Source organism: Sturnira hondurensis, unplaced genomic scaffold (genome assembly GCF_014824575.4).
Source record: "Sturnira hondurensis isolate 20B ecotype Veracruz unplaced genomic scaffold, ASM1482457v3 Scaffold0010128, whole genome shotgun sequence".
In the NCBI taxonomy this organism is placed as follows: domain Eukaryota; kingdom Metazoa; phylum Chordata; class Mammalia; order Chiroptera; family Phyllostomidae; genus Sturnira; species Sturnira hondurensis.
The window spans coordinates 13214722-13228119 of NW_028082759.1; the positions used below are offsets into that span (position 1 = coordinate 13214722).

At 43.7% G+C, this 13398-nt stretch overlaps 1 protein-coding gene across 2 annotated transcripts in view; it reads right to left on the reverse strand.

Annotated features, from left to right (window-relative positions):
- Positions 1–13398, reverse strand: part of ARHGAP10 (Rho GTPase activating protein 10) — a 243242-nt gene that overhangs the window by 20088 nt on the left and 209756 nt on the right. For both annotated transcript variants that reach the window (XM_037058430.1, XM_037058431.1), the window contains exon 20: positions 70–211. In XM_037058430.1, coding sequence (XP_036914325.1) covers positions 70–211 — 142 coding nt within the window. The remainder of the gene's footprint in view (positions 1–69; positions 212–13398) is intronic.

Consider the following 13398-nt stretch of genomic DNA (forward strand, 5'->3'; position numbering starts at 1 on the left):
CGTGAGCTTCGAAATGAAGCTCATGGCCCTCCTTCCCTCAACACTAAGCAGAAGCCCCGTGACACTTACGCAGTGGGCACCCAGTCCCCATCGGTGACAAGGTGGTTTCTGTCTGGTCCAGGAAGCCCATGAACAGCTGTAGTCATGGGAGTCGGGGAGGAAAGTGAGTCTAGACTGCTGGATTCCTCCTTAGGAGGGTGAGGACTGTCACCTAGGGAGGGGAGAAAAGAAGGCGTCAACTTTCAAACAAATAGAGGAGAAGAAACAACTCCACTAATAATTACACATCACCTGATTAGTCGATCAAATTATATCCAAAATTACATTTACAATTCAGTGTGCAAGCATCCAGGGGTCTGTCTTTAAAGATTATGCTGTGTTTTTTTTAAACCAAAGATGCATAAAATAGAGCATAGATATAATACGCAGTAAGGACTGTTTCCCCCCAGAAAAAATACATTAATGAAAACCAGATTAAAGGCAAGATGAAAGCCTTAATGGTGGCCACAGTGACTTCCTAATCTAGAAGGAGCCCCGTTATCAGTTACAATAATGACCTCCCGAACAATCTGAGCCAGGCACCAGCCCTGCAGGGTCCAGCCTTCCCCCTTCTAGTTACCTGCTGGTTCTTTAAGCCATTGCCAGTCACCACTTATTAAATTAAAAACTTTTAAAGGCACCTTGTCTTCTGAGCTGGATTATAATGGAATTGCCCAACCTTTTACAATTCTGGACAGAGAGACACTTCCATTTCCCTGTGAACATTAGGGACCATGTTGTACAAGAATCAGGTCTCCACAGCGACTCCAGAGATGGACTTCAAACCAAAACTGAAAGGCATTCCTTAGATGGGGCGCCTGAGACATTGCTTCACACAGACCGTTTTACGAAATGGGTTTAGTATCTTGTGCACGCATTATGGTGGAAGATGGAAAAGAGAGGCCTCCCGCTCGCCCCCAGCAGCTGTTCCCTCCGCTGGTCCTCCTGCTGTCCCAGCATCCCAGCTGCTACCACAGACACACCTGAACTGCACCCATCACGGCTTGGCCCCCCTTGGCCAGAATGACTGAGGGGGTCCCAGTCAGCATTAGCTGCTCCAGTGCCTTGCAGAGGCAGTGATGTGCCATTAAGATGGTGCTGATCTGGTGTTGGTTTTATAGGTGATGGATCACATGAAACAGCTGATCAAAAAAGTACAACATGAAAGCAGATAATACATAACGTGGGAGTCCGTAGTCTCAGACACAAATAGCTTCTGGTCAAGGAAGCCCTGCGTTTTTCCTCAGGCCTACATCCTAGAAACAGAATGGGCCTGAATGCTAGGAACGACAACAAACTTGCTCTTGGAAAACTATCTTAGACGGATTTCAGATCTACTAATCATAAAGCACAAGAGAAATTCTGGGCTCTGATTAAGCTGGCTCCCAAGATGCTGATCTTGAAAATTGACTGTATGAAATAATTCTTATTTAACCATAACCCAGGATACAATTAAGGCCAGGAGGGAGAATCTTAGAAATGGAAAGCTAGAGACGATGATGTCGGGGATGCAGGACCTGGAGGGGGTGGTGACAGTGGACGAAGGGACCCATACGGGGGCAGTAATGGGAGACATCCTGCCAACCCTGGGCAGCAGACAGAAGTGTGCTGTCAGGGAGGGTGGGCGATGCCGTGGGGCAAGCGACGAGCACCATCTCCATGGCCTTGGTCTCCCCAAGAAGCCTTGCTGCGTCCCACCCCCAAATATGCAGGGCAGTCCAAAATACAGTATCGTGCCCCTTCCAGTGAAGTTGCTTTTTCTATGGCCTTTCACTACAAATGTCTTTAGCTAATTGGAGTCATTCTGCCCCAAACAGAAAGGCCAATTTTCAGAGAAATGAACTGAAATCCCATGACAGAACACAATGACTCCCTTCTGACTTATTTTTGTTCTGGGATAAAGCCCACTTGGAAGCGAAGGCCACATCCTTTTTTGTGCCTGGACAGCTCGGGTCCATCCAGCTCTTGTCTGCAAATGAGCCCAAGAACAAGGGGCTGGACTCTGTCAGGCCCCTCCCTGGTGCCCCTCTGTCACGGTGAGCAAGGGCTCCCTTCCAAACTGAGACCATCTCAAATGTGAGCTCAGCACCGGGTCTAAAGTAAATTACTGAACATTTACCTACAGGACAGCTGGCAGTCCAGGCCTTGGCCAGAAGTGGCAAAACATGACCAACCCTGAAGCAGACAGGATAACCTTAACAGCGAGCCAGACACAAGCAGCTTCCTGGCCTCAGGGGCTGGCTCCTGGCCCTTGGCTCTCTGGACCCTCTTCCCTGGCTGCAGGGCGGGATATAGCAAAAGCAGCAAATGAGAGTCTGGGGCCAGCCTGGGCCCGGATTCCCCGCTACAAGGAGAAACTGTCAGTGGCAAGCAACTGTGGGGAACTGGGGAGCAAGGGTCTAAGGTGACTTTCAAGAGATGAGTGAACTGTTTTTCCAACCAGATACCCTGACTCATCAACACCACCACCAATCTCTCCCCCAGGCCGACTGACTCAACACACACTGTCATTCGGCACACTGAATCACTTTCTGTTAGGAGAATTTCTCTCTTCGTTCCTGCCAAACAGTGGCGATCTGAACCTGCAAGTGCAAACAAAACTGGCAGGAAGAAATACGTTTATACACATAGTGATCAAACGAAGCCATGCATCACCCCACCTGGATTCTGGGGGCACAGAATTCCTTTTGCCTTCACTGCTCAGGAATGAGCTCGTCTACTTGAGAGTCACTGAATTCAAGGAGACACTAACACCAAGCATATAAACATTACATACGTTTAAACATGTCTGAAACTTGAGTTCACCAAAATCAAATTACTACTTTCTACCTAGTATGAAAGCAATATGATTTCACAGGAACAAAATCTCTGTTTGGTGATTTCTGGAATGAAGACTTTTAACTCCTATGAAACGAACTTGTACTTGAGAATGAAAGTCAGGTGCCCTCATCATTTTTCACATTCCATCTGAGTGTCACCCAGCTTCCTTCCCAAGGTGTCACCCTTGAACAAGCGCCTACAGACACAAGGGTCACCTGGGCAAAATAAATTGTTCCAGGCAAGCGAACGAAACTGGTTCTGAGGGGTTTGGGTTATGAATAGACTGCAAGAGAAGAAACTCATTGGAAAGCAAACTCCCACCACCTGGAAAAGAAAAGAACTTCCTCACAATACCCAGCTTAACTCCCACCACCTCCAGCAGAGCCCCGGCCAACTGCCTTCCCTGCCTCTTCTGGCCTTTCTCCCAACTGTAAGCAGAAATCAAGTTCACATTTCACTGTCATCTGATAGTTCCATACCTGGTTTTAGCAACCCATTTCTGTTACACGTTTTTTGAGGATGGACCACGTCTCAGTATTGGTGATGCTTAAAGACATGCCCAGGCCTGGCAAACCAGGAGTCCTCAGGAAATACTGACTGCGGACTTGCTTCCACGTGAAACATCACAAACACAAAGCCCACGCCCGTAGAAACTAAGACGTGAAAAGACCTACAAACCTCTAAGTATTGTTATAAAACCTGCACACAGCTTCCAGTTATCCTCCTCCCCTCCCCAAGCAACACACATCTCTGATTTTCTATATTCGATCAATGAGCGTTTATTTACTCCATTTCTACTTATATACAACTCATACTGTGGCTGTTACGTCATCAAGGTGAAGAATCAGCCCCTAACCAAAGATGCTCGCAGCTTAGTGCAGAAGAGTCAGATCTAGACAAATGAGCAGAGGGGGACACATGCTGTAATGTGGCCACATCAAGCAGCTTTGAGACCAGAGAACCGAACTGCCAAACCTGCCGCTGGTGGGGGTGGAAAGGCGCGGCGGGGGTCAGGCCACAGACAGAGGGAGAAATTATTGCCAGACTTTCGAGCAAAGGCCCCATCGGAGAGAAAATATCAAGACTGAACACACAGAAGTAAGAATGTGGCAATTTCCGGAGCTCCAAGTAGTTGGATTTATCTAGAGAAACGGGTCCGAAGCAGAAAGCAGCAGAACGAAGAGGGTGAAGACTTCTGCGGGTACCGCGGTGTGTGAATCTGTTCTGCAGCCATGGGGAGTTACCGCAGAGATTAAGCAGGGAGGTAACATTACCCAGAGCAGGGAGTCAAGAGGTGTTCGGGTGTAACAGTCGTTAAAATTTTATGAATCAAAGGGAAGGAGAAGCGGGGACCCTCAAAGTCTTGGCTTAGAGGCCTGAGTGGATGGTACCCAGGGAATTAAAAAAAAAAAAAAACAGGAAAAATGAGATGTGAGAGATAACAACACCGGCTGCAGTACACAGCTGGGGCTTGAGGTGTCGATAAAAATGCCAGGTGATAATACCTAGAGGAGACTTGGCTACACGACGTCAGAGCTCAGGAAAGAGTCCGGGCGATTTCGCTGTCTGGAGAGCCATATGGACAGAGCTGGAGCCACTGCACCGGGTAGACTGCAGCACAAAGGAGAAAATGCAGGAGTGCGGGCGAGCCGTGGGGGAACTCTAGGTGCAAGGGGCATGTGTCTTCTCAAAGCAGTATGAGGGGATTAATGTTTTAAATACAGAAAAGTGCTATTTTACAAACATTTAGGATTCCCCCACAGACACAGATTCTCAAAAATTGGAGAAAAAGGCATTCAAGAGGACATGTTTCTCATGACAGCTACTGACGGCACCATTCAGCTTGATTTCTGTATGACCCTGAGCTTATGGAAGGGAAGAAAGGAGGGAGGGGGAGGAAGGAGGGGGAGGAGGGGGAGGAGGGGGAGGAGGGAGAGATGGGGGAGGGAGGAGAGGGAGGGATGGGAGAGGGGGAGAGGGAGGGGGAGGGATGGGGGAGGGAGGAGAGGGAGGGAGGGGGAGGGAGGGGGGAGGGAAGCTAGTTATAATCTGTTCACTGACCTGAATTCTAACAAACTTCACAGGTACACATTTGGTTAACGGGAAGACAACTGCAGACTCCTGCTGCAGCTCCACTGGTAAACAAACACCCTTCCCTTCAGACCAGAATATCACAGAAGCATCTGAGTATCAAACAGCTGATCTCTCGGATCAAAGATTTACTGAGAGCAAAGTGATCGCATTTGCAACACAGAAACAGTTGTACACTAAAAGCCAGTCCTCCTCCTGCATGTGCCCCACAACAAAAATGTGGTAAAATAACATTTTAAAAATAAATAAAGAAATATAACTGTACTAAAAACAGTTACACGTCTCAGAAACAGAACCAGAAAGGGACACAGAGGTCCAGCGGGCAGGGGGAATGCCAGCGAAACGTCTCCTGGCTCAGGGATCCAACAGAGCCAGCCAGACTTTTAAACCCTTTGGCGTCTTTGTATCATAAACCTTCAACGCACGGGGGTTGGGTGGGGGGAAGGATGCAGCTACAATCGGACTCTCCATGTGGAAGTAGGGGGTTGTGGGATGCTCACCACTAAATGGAGGCCAAAAAATGCATGAGCAAGGTCCCCACTCGCCTGGGGATCTGAGTGTGATATGCCTACCCCTCTCATCCCCAGAATGAGATTTTTACGCAGGAACAGAAAGGCCTGGTTCTGCACCAAAGCACCGAGGTGAACCTGCTGCAGGTAAGAGCCAGAAAGGGTCGAGAAAGAGGAAAGGAGAAAAGGAGTCTCCCACTCATCCTGACCCTGTTTACATCATCCTCCTTCACAGTGGGCTCGTAAAGCAGGATTCTAAGAACTCAGAGAAAACTAATCTAATCGGGAAATGTGACAAATAGACAAAAAATCCGAGATTTAGAGATTTGAAATATGGAGAACAGAAGTGAAACTGCCCGCATCCAGGTCCCAGAAGAAGAAAGAAACTGAAAGTAAGAAATATTTAAAGACCTAATGACCAATTCCTCAAAATTAAAGAGCCTTTGAAGACCTCAATCCAAGGGACTCAGATTGCCAAACAGGGGGATAAAGAAAATACTGCTTTGAGGCGCACAAGACAAAAAAAATGGCCAAAACAGAACAGATCAAAGCTCCAGAAATAATACAACTAAGCGACCAACAGACAGCCAACCTGTCAGATGCACAGTTCAAAGCACTGAACAAAATTGGTTGATTTTGGTCACAAATTAGATGAAAAAATGAAGGCTATTCTAAGTGAAATGAAGGAAAATGCACAGGGAACCAATACTGATGGGAAGGAAACTGGGACTCAAATCAAGGGAGTGGACTAGAAGGAAGAAAAAAATGACCAAACAGAAAAGAAGGAAGAAATAAAAATTCAAAAAAAAATGAGGAGAGGCTTAGGAACCTTCAGGACATCTTTAAACATACCAGCATCTGAATTATAGGGGTACCAGAAGGGGAAGAGGAAGAGCAACAAGTGAAAACTTATTTGAACAAATAATAAAGGAGAACTTCCCCAGTCTAGCAAAGGAAACAGACTTCCAGGAAGTCCAGGAAACTCAGAGAGTCCCAAAGAAATTGGACCCAAGAAGGAACACACCAAGGCATATCATAATTACATTACCCAAGATTAAAATGAAGGAGAGAATCCTAGAAGGAGCAAGAGATAAGGGGACAGTCACCTACAAAGGAGGACTGTCAGCTGATTTCTCAAAAGAGACCTTACGGGCAAGTAGGAGCAGGAAAGAAGTATTCCAAGTCATGAAATCCAAAGACCTATATCCGAGATTGCTCTATGCAGCAAAGCTTTCATTTAGAATGGAAGGGCAGATAAAGTGCTTCTCAGATAAGGTCAAGTTGAAGGAGTTCATCATCACCAAGCCCTCATTATATGATATGTTAAAGGAACTTATCTAAGAAAAAGAAGATGAAAAATATGAACAGTGAAAGGACAGCAAACTCATGATTATTAACAACCACACCTAAAACAAAAGCAAACTAAGCAGACAGCTAAAACAGGAGCAGAGCCACAGAAATGGAGATCACATGGAGGGTTAGCAACAGGGGAGTGGGAGGAGGGGAGAGGGGGAAAAAGTACAGAGAATAAGTAGCATAGATGGTGGGGAGAAAATAGATGGGGGGCAAGAGTAGTGTGGGAAATGTAGAAGCTAAAGAACTTATGACACATGGACATGAAATAAAGGGAAGGAATGTGGGTGGGAGAGGATGTACAGGGTGGAGAGCAATGAAGTGGGGATGGGGGGAATGGAACAACTGTAATAGTATAATCAATAAAATATATTTTAAAAATTAAAACAAGACAATACTGCTTTGAGATACATTATTGCAAAATTTAAGAATATCAAATACAAAAAAAATCCTGATAGACCTGATCATATTTTTTTTAAAAAAACAGATTGACATCAGACTTCTCAACAGCATGAACAATATTGAAATAATACTTTTTAAGAATTAAAGAATTTTATGCATAGAATTATATATTAAAACTGCCATTCAAATGTGAGGCCATAAAAATATCATTACGCATAAAATAGTCAAGGTTTGCACACAGAGAAGTATACTGCTAACACTCAATTTTTTAAATATTTAAATAAAAGCAAGTAAGATGTTCAACAAACTTGATCATGTCTATTGTAGGTAAAAGCATAACCAAAATGATCCAAAACCAAAATTCTAGAAACTACCAACATGGTGAGGGTGGGCAGCCCACAGGGAGATGAGAGTCAATTAAATAATTTGTCTTATTAGGGGTGGAGAACGAAATATAAATAATTTAGTTTAAGAAATCAACAGGTACATGAAATTCTAAGTCTCCAAATAAGGGAAACCTTAGGGAAAAAATAACATATATCATTGGAAACAGCAAAAGAACATTTTCCTATTTTATTGTTATTCAATTGTCTCCATTCCCCCTACCCGCTCGCATTTGCTTTTTTTTTTTTTTTTAAGAAAAGGCAGGGAAGAAAGACGTGTAGCAAAATTCGTTAAATAAAAACTATAAAATGACAGAAATCCTAACATAATAGTAATTATAATATATATAAATGGATTCAACTCACCGATTAAAAAAGTCAGTGATTCTCCAAGTGTATATTTTAAATCCAACAATATGTTAACTACAAGGGACATGCTCAAAACAAAAATAAAGAGATTGATAGCAAAACAAATAAATAAATATACTAGACAAACAGGAACCAAAGACAGACAATGGTCTTAATAATCCACATGAGAGATAAACAGTCACTCTGTACGGATAAAAGGAAAAGACAGTCAAACAAGAAGAAAAGCACCCAAATGATACAGCATCAAGGACAAACAGAAAACTCAACAGTTGTGATTACAGATTTTAACACACTCTTCTCAGATACTGTCCTCGGGCAGGAAACAATGGGAGAGACCAGTAACCAGTAACACAAAGCTGATCTATTTCATACACACACACATACTTAACACACAGAATGCCCATGAAGAAGGACTGAAGTCTTAAGATTCCAAAGAATACATATTATGCATATCAGACCAAACACTCTCAGAAGAAAACTGTAAAATATTTTAAAACTTTACTGAAATATATTTGATGTCTTTAAATTTTAGTTGACCCTCTCAACAGAGATTACTTGAACACTGTAGTTAATATACACAGGCTACTCCGTAAAGTAAAAAGCTATTATTCATCACTATTATTTTTATTATCTACTTGCATGTTAAGACTTTCTGGGGGAAAATAATCTCCCAAATCACAGTGGACAGTGATGAGAAAATGTAGCTTAATGTAAAAAACTCACCCTAAGTACAGAGAAATAAATCTCAAAACTAAACAATCCATTTTACTTTGAAGGAGGCTTCGACAAAACCAGGTGGGCTCCGGCCCGATCGGAGCCCAGTTGTGGGCATCGTCCTACAAAGTAAAAGGTTGCTGGTTCAATTCCCCATCAGGGCACATACGAGAGGCAACCAGTTAACATTTCTCTCTCACATCAATGCATCTCTCCCTCTCTTTCTCCATTCTGTCCCCATCTCTAAAAACTAAGTAAACAGAAATTAAAAAATAAAAACAATAAAACCAGGCGACTGCTGGAAAGCGGTTAACCCAGGTCAAGGGGCACCACTTGACTCATGGGAAACGAGACATCACAGAGCTGCCACACTGGCTCAGAGCAGCAACTCATCTGGTACAGAATTCCACTCGTAACCAGGACACCCAAGGACACTGTACTTGCGCATGGCCTCACCTTCCCTACCCACGTTTTACAAGTATCATAGTGTCCACCTGCTTCCAAATCACTGTCAGCAGTGAAACGTTCGAGAGTCCGACTCAGAGTAAAGGAGCTGGACTTCCAGGTGAGCTCACCACTCACCAGGACGCCAAAGGGGGAATCAGGGTTTAGTCCAGTATTTTGTTTTGCATCTTGTCTTTAGCCCCAGCATTCCCATAATTACTGACTTACAGACACCGAGGGGGGGAGGGGCGGCAGATAACCAATGTTACTGCAAGACTGAGGAAAAGGGGGGACAGTCACACCCAGACATCACAGAAGAACAGCTGGTCTTGTCTAGCTTCATTATCTAAGATGGTTTCATCCAAATGGCTACTCCTTGGTTATTAAAGAAAAGCAAACAGATCTCTTTCCACGCAACCTACTCAGACACTCGGCTGAGTGAGAAGCTTGCAGGGCTCTCTGCCTTCTGTAACTAGAAGCTATAGTATAAAAACCGAATGGCTGGTACACAGCCGAGCAAGAGAAGCAAGGCTGAGCGAAGGCATGGTCAAACCCAAAACCCAGGTGACCCTCACTGGCCAAAGAACATCCAGCATCCCCTTCTCAAATGTTTCTACAATACATGCTAGTCACCTTGAACTAAAATGGCCAAATAACTGCAATAACTTGCTTTAAAAGGCACTATCCACGGTGGCGTTACACAGGTAAGATCTGTAGAAAGAAAACATCCTAAGTAAGACAAAAAATTAAAGTGAGTTAATTTCTTTCTTAAACTAATTAGAATAATGAAGATAGGTTAGAGAACTCAAACTTTGGCTTTAAAACTGGACTTTTAGAATTGCTAATGTCATTGTTTAGTATCTTTCTTTAAAAAGCAAGCCTAACCCTACCACTCAAAGGGAATTCTTTACTGTCCTTGGACTAGTAGGTGGTAAATAATTAGTATTAAAAAAAAAAGTGCAGACTCTCTGATCAGATAACCTTCCCTAAGTTTTACATTAGGGAAAACAGGGTGGGGGTATAAGAAATTAACCCTGCCAAATGCCCATTAAGGAAAGAAAGCTAATTGTGTTTCTCAGCAGTGGGAGGAGCACTGAGAGACAGGTTATAACTGCCGCACAGAAGGAAAGGTTTCTGAAGTCCCACTTACCCCAATTCTGGGTTCCACTGCAAGTGAAACATCCACGCCATGCTGGGCAGGGGGCAAGATGCCCCAGTTCCTCTCATTCCATTTTGCCCTCATCAAACCAGACCGACCGTAAGGAAGCTAAGCGACATGCAGACCTATGGCAGTCAGTGGCTAGGTGGGAATAATTCGATCAGGTAATACAAGGTCTCCAGCTGAACTCATGATTACGAGAGGGAAACATGTCTCCCAGAGGAATGGCCTCCCACCCCCAACAGCAAAAGCACAGAAACAGAACTACATACAGATATGCATCCCTCCCTACAAAAAAATAATAATAATAACAATAGAAAAGGCAACACCTGAACTGTAAATTAAAATGTCACATTAAGGCATGAAAAGATGTAATGAAATGCCATAAAATTACACAGCACATTTTATTTTCTATTGTCCAAAGATTTAAAAACCTAAGCATAACATTTGCCCCCAAAAGCTATTGGGTGGCTAGGATTGCCAAAAGTGTATGCTAGGCAAAGCTGATGAAGGACTCAGCTGTGTTATAACCCCATGACATAAAACACAGGCCCCATTACAATGTCAGAGCAGCAACGAATAGGCATTAGGTTACAATGCCAGGAACCACCTCTCCGACTTGCAAAGGTCAATGGGAGTCAGTAGCAATTCAATTACAAAATGAGTAAGACCAGTTCAGTTGCAATGTAAATAGAAGTCAAAGGAAATTGCTCTACTCTATAAAGCAGAGAGTTTTATATCATAATCACAGACCTGAGGCATTATTTACAGACTGAGGTTTCTGCCTACATAAACAAACAAAAAATATAACCACCATGTACCATTATGCTTAGGAATCAAAAAGTAATCACACACTGTCTTCCATAAACTTCTGAGGAAGGCTGACACTTCCACGGCTCAGGGAATTTAGAGCGGGGTGCTCGGAACACAAACTCCACCCCGCAGAGACAACAAGGGGGGGCCCCTAGCTGCCCACACTTCCCCCTCCCCCACTAGTGTTCTCACACCCAGAATGTTATTACTATCCATTCTCAGATTAAGACACTAGCAACCAATAAGCCTATTAATTATGCAGGACAGAAATAATCAAATACAAAAGACTAAGTTTCATTTTCTATGATCTTAAGCCCTCTACTACATACATCAAGCCCTCAAGAAAATATAAGCTCAAATTCTGGAGTATTTACTTCCTATCGGGTGCTGTACAGCCATTAACTCATTTGTTCTTGGCAAAAAACACATAAAATTTTATTGCCCCAAACACATGAGGCTGAGAGGAGAATTTGCTGAGATTATAAAAGACAGCAACGAGTGAGAGAGATTTAAATCCAGGTTAGTTTGAATCCAAGTTTAACCACAAATACTTGGACCATTCAATAAAATTCTTTGCTGCCTGAGTGTTTCCACTGATAGAGGTCCCCCAAATGCTAGGACAATGGGATTCTGAGAGAGCAGCCCAGGCAGAAGGTGGAAGGTATATTAGCTCTAACAGGAAACCACCAGGCAGCAAGGGCCACCCATTCTCGATGTGGGCCAATCAAGTCTCGCCAGGCCGACTCAGGCTTGAAGGACTCTGTACCTGTTTACCAGGGTCCATCCTTCCTCCTTCAAAACCTGAAACCTACCTCAGCACACCAAGTAGCAAGTGCAGCTTGCATCAAGCATCAAGCTGAAATTTTGTAGCTTAAATACTATGTGTGCGTGTGTTGTATGTGCACATATGCCTTTAAATGTGTGCATATGCACACGCATGTGTAACAAGGAATATTCTATAGGAAAAAATAGATATGTAGAAGAAAATCATCACACTCCCAACCCTTAAGGATAACCATTGTCAGGACTGATTAATATTCTTCCAAACTTATTTGTATGCTTATACATCGATTGACATTTTCCTTTAGAAGTAAAATTATACTGAAAATTCTGCTTTTTAACTTGATTTATTCATTCAAGGGGAGGAGGGGAAAGAAAGGGAGGAAGAGACAGACAGACAGACACTGACTTGTTGTTCCACTTGTTTTTAAGCATTCGTTGTTTGATTCTGCATGTGCCCTGATCCGGGATCAACCCCGCAACTGGGGTGCCTCAGGACAGTGCTCTAACCAACCAAGTGACCTGGCAGGACACACAAAAACCTCTTTAAAGGAAAAAGCTATGAAAATAAAACCTTTTAAAAATATTTTATTTATCTTTATTTATCTTTAGAGGGGAAGGGAAGGAGAGAGGGAAAGAAATATCAATGTATGGTTGCCTCTCATGCGTCCCCTGCCGGGAACCGGTAACAGGCCTACAACCCAGGCATGTGCCCTGACTAGGAATCGAACCGCAATCGTGTGGTTCACAGGCCCGAACTCAATCCACTGAGCTATACCAGCCAGGGCAAAAAATAGCTTTTTGAAATGAAAAAAATAATAACAATAAATCTGCCTGGTTTGTGTAGCTCAGCAGATTGAGCGTGGGCCTGTGAACCAAAAGGTCGCCGGTTCAATTCCCAGTCAGGGCACATGCCTGGGTTGCAGGCCAGGCCCCCAGTAGGGGATGTGCAAGAGGCAACCACACACTACTGTTTCTGTCTCTTTCTCCCTCCCTTTCCCTTCTGTCCAAAAGTAAATAAAATCTTAAAAAATAATAATAATAATAAATCAATACACTGTTTTAAACGCACAAAATACCTCTGACTTTGCCACGGCACAGGAGTCCAGCCCCTCGAGCAGAGTGGTTAAGCAACCCCGACCCTGGGTCGGGCTGCCGGGACCCAAGCCTGGCTGTGTCACGAACCATCTGCGAGATGGGCTGAGTTGCTGACCCTCTTCGTGCCTCCATCACCTGGACTGTAAAATGGGGATAGTAATATACCTATGGACTAGACCTACATTGCGAAAAACAGTATCTGGTCTGTAGCATGGGGTGAGTAACCTCACTGTTATTCCCCCCCAAATTTTGTGACCTGCTCTTACATTAACCATTTAAAAATTTAAGAAAAAGAGTATACCTCTAAAATAAGTGAGATCATCAAGAGTCAGAGACTTAAAGAATCATTAGTTCTATTCTGCCCTAAAGAGAAACATTAAATCATGACCGTAACTACATTTTAAGCCCCCCAAAATCACACTGT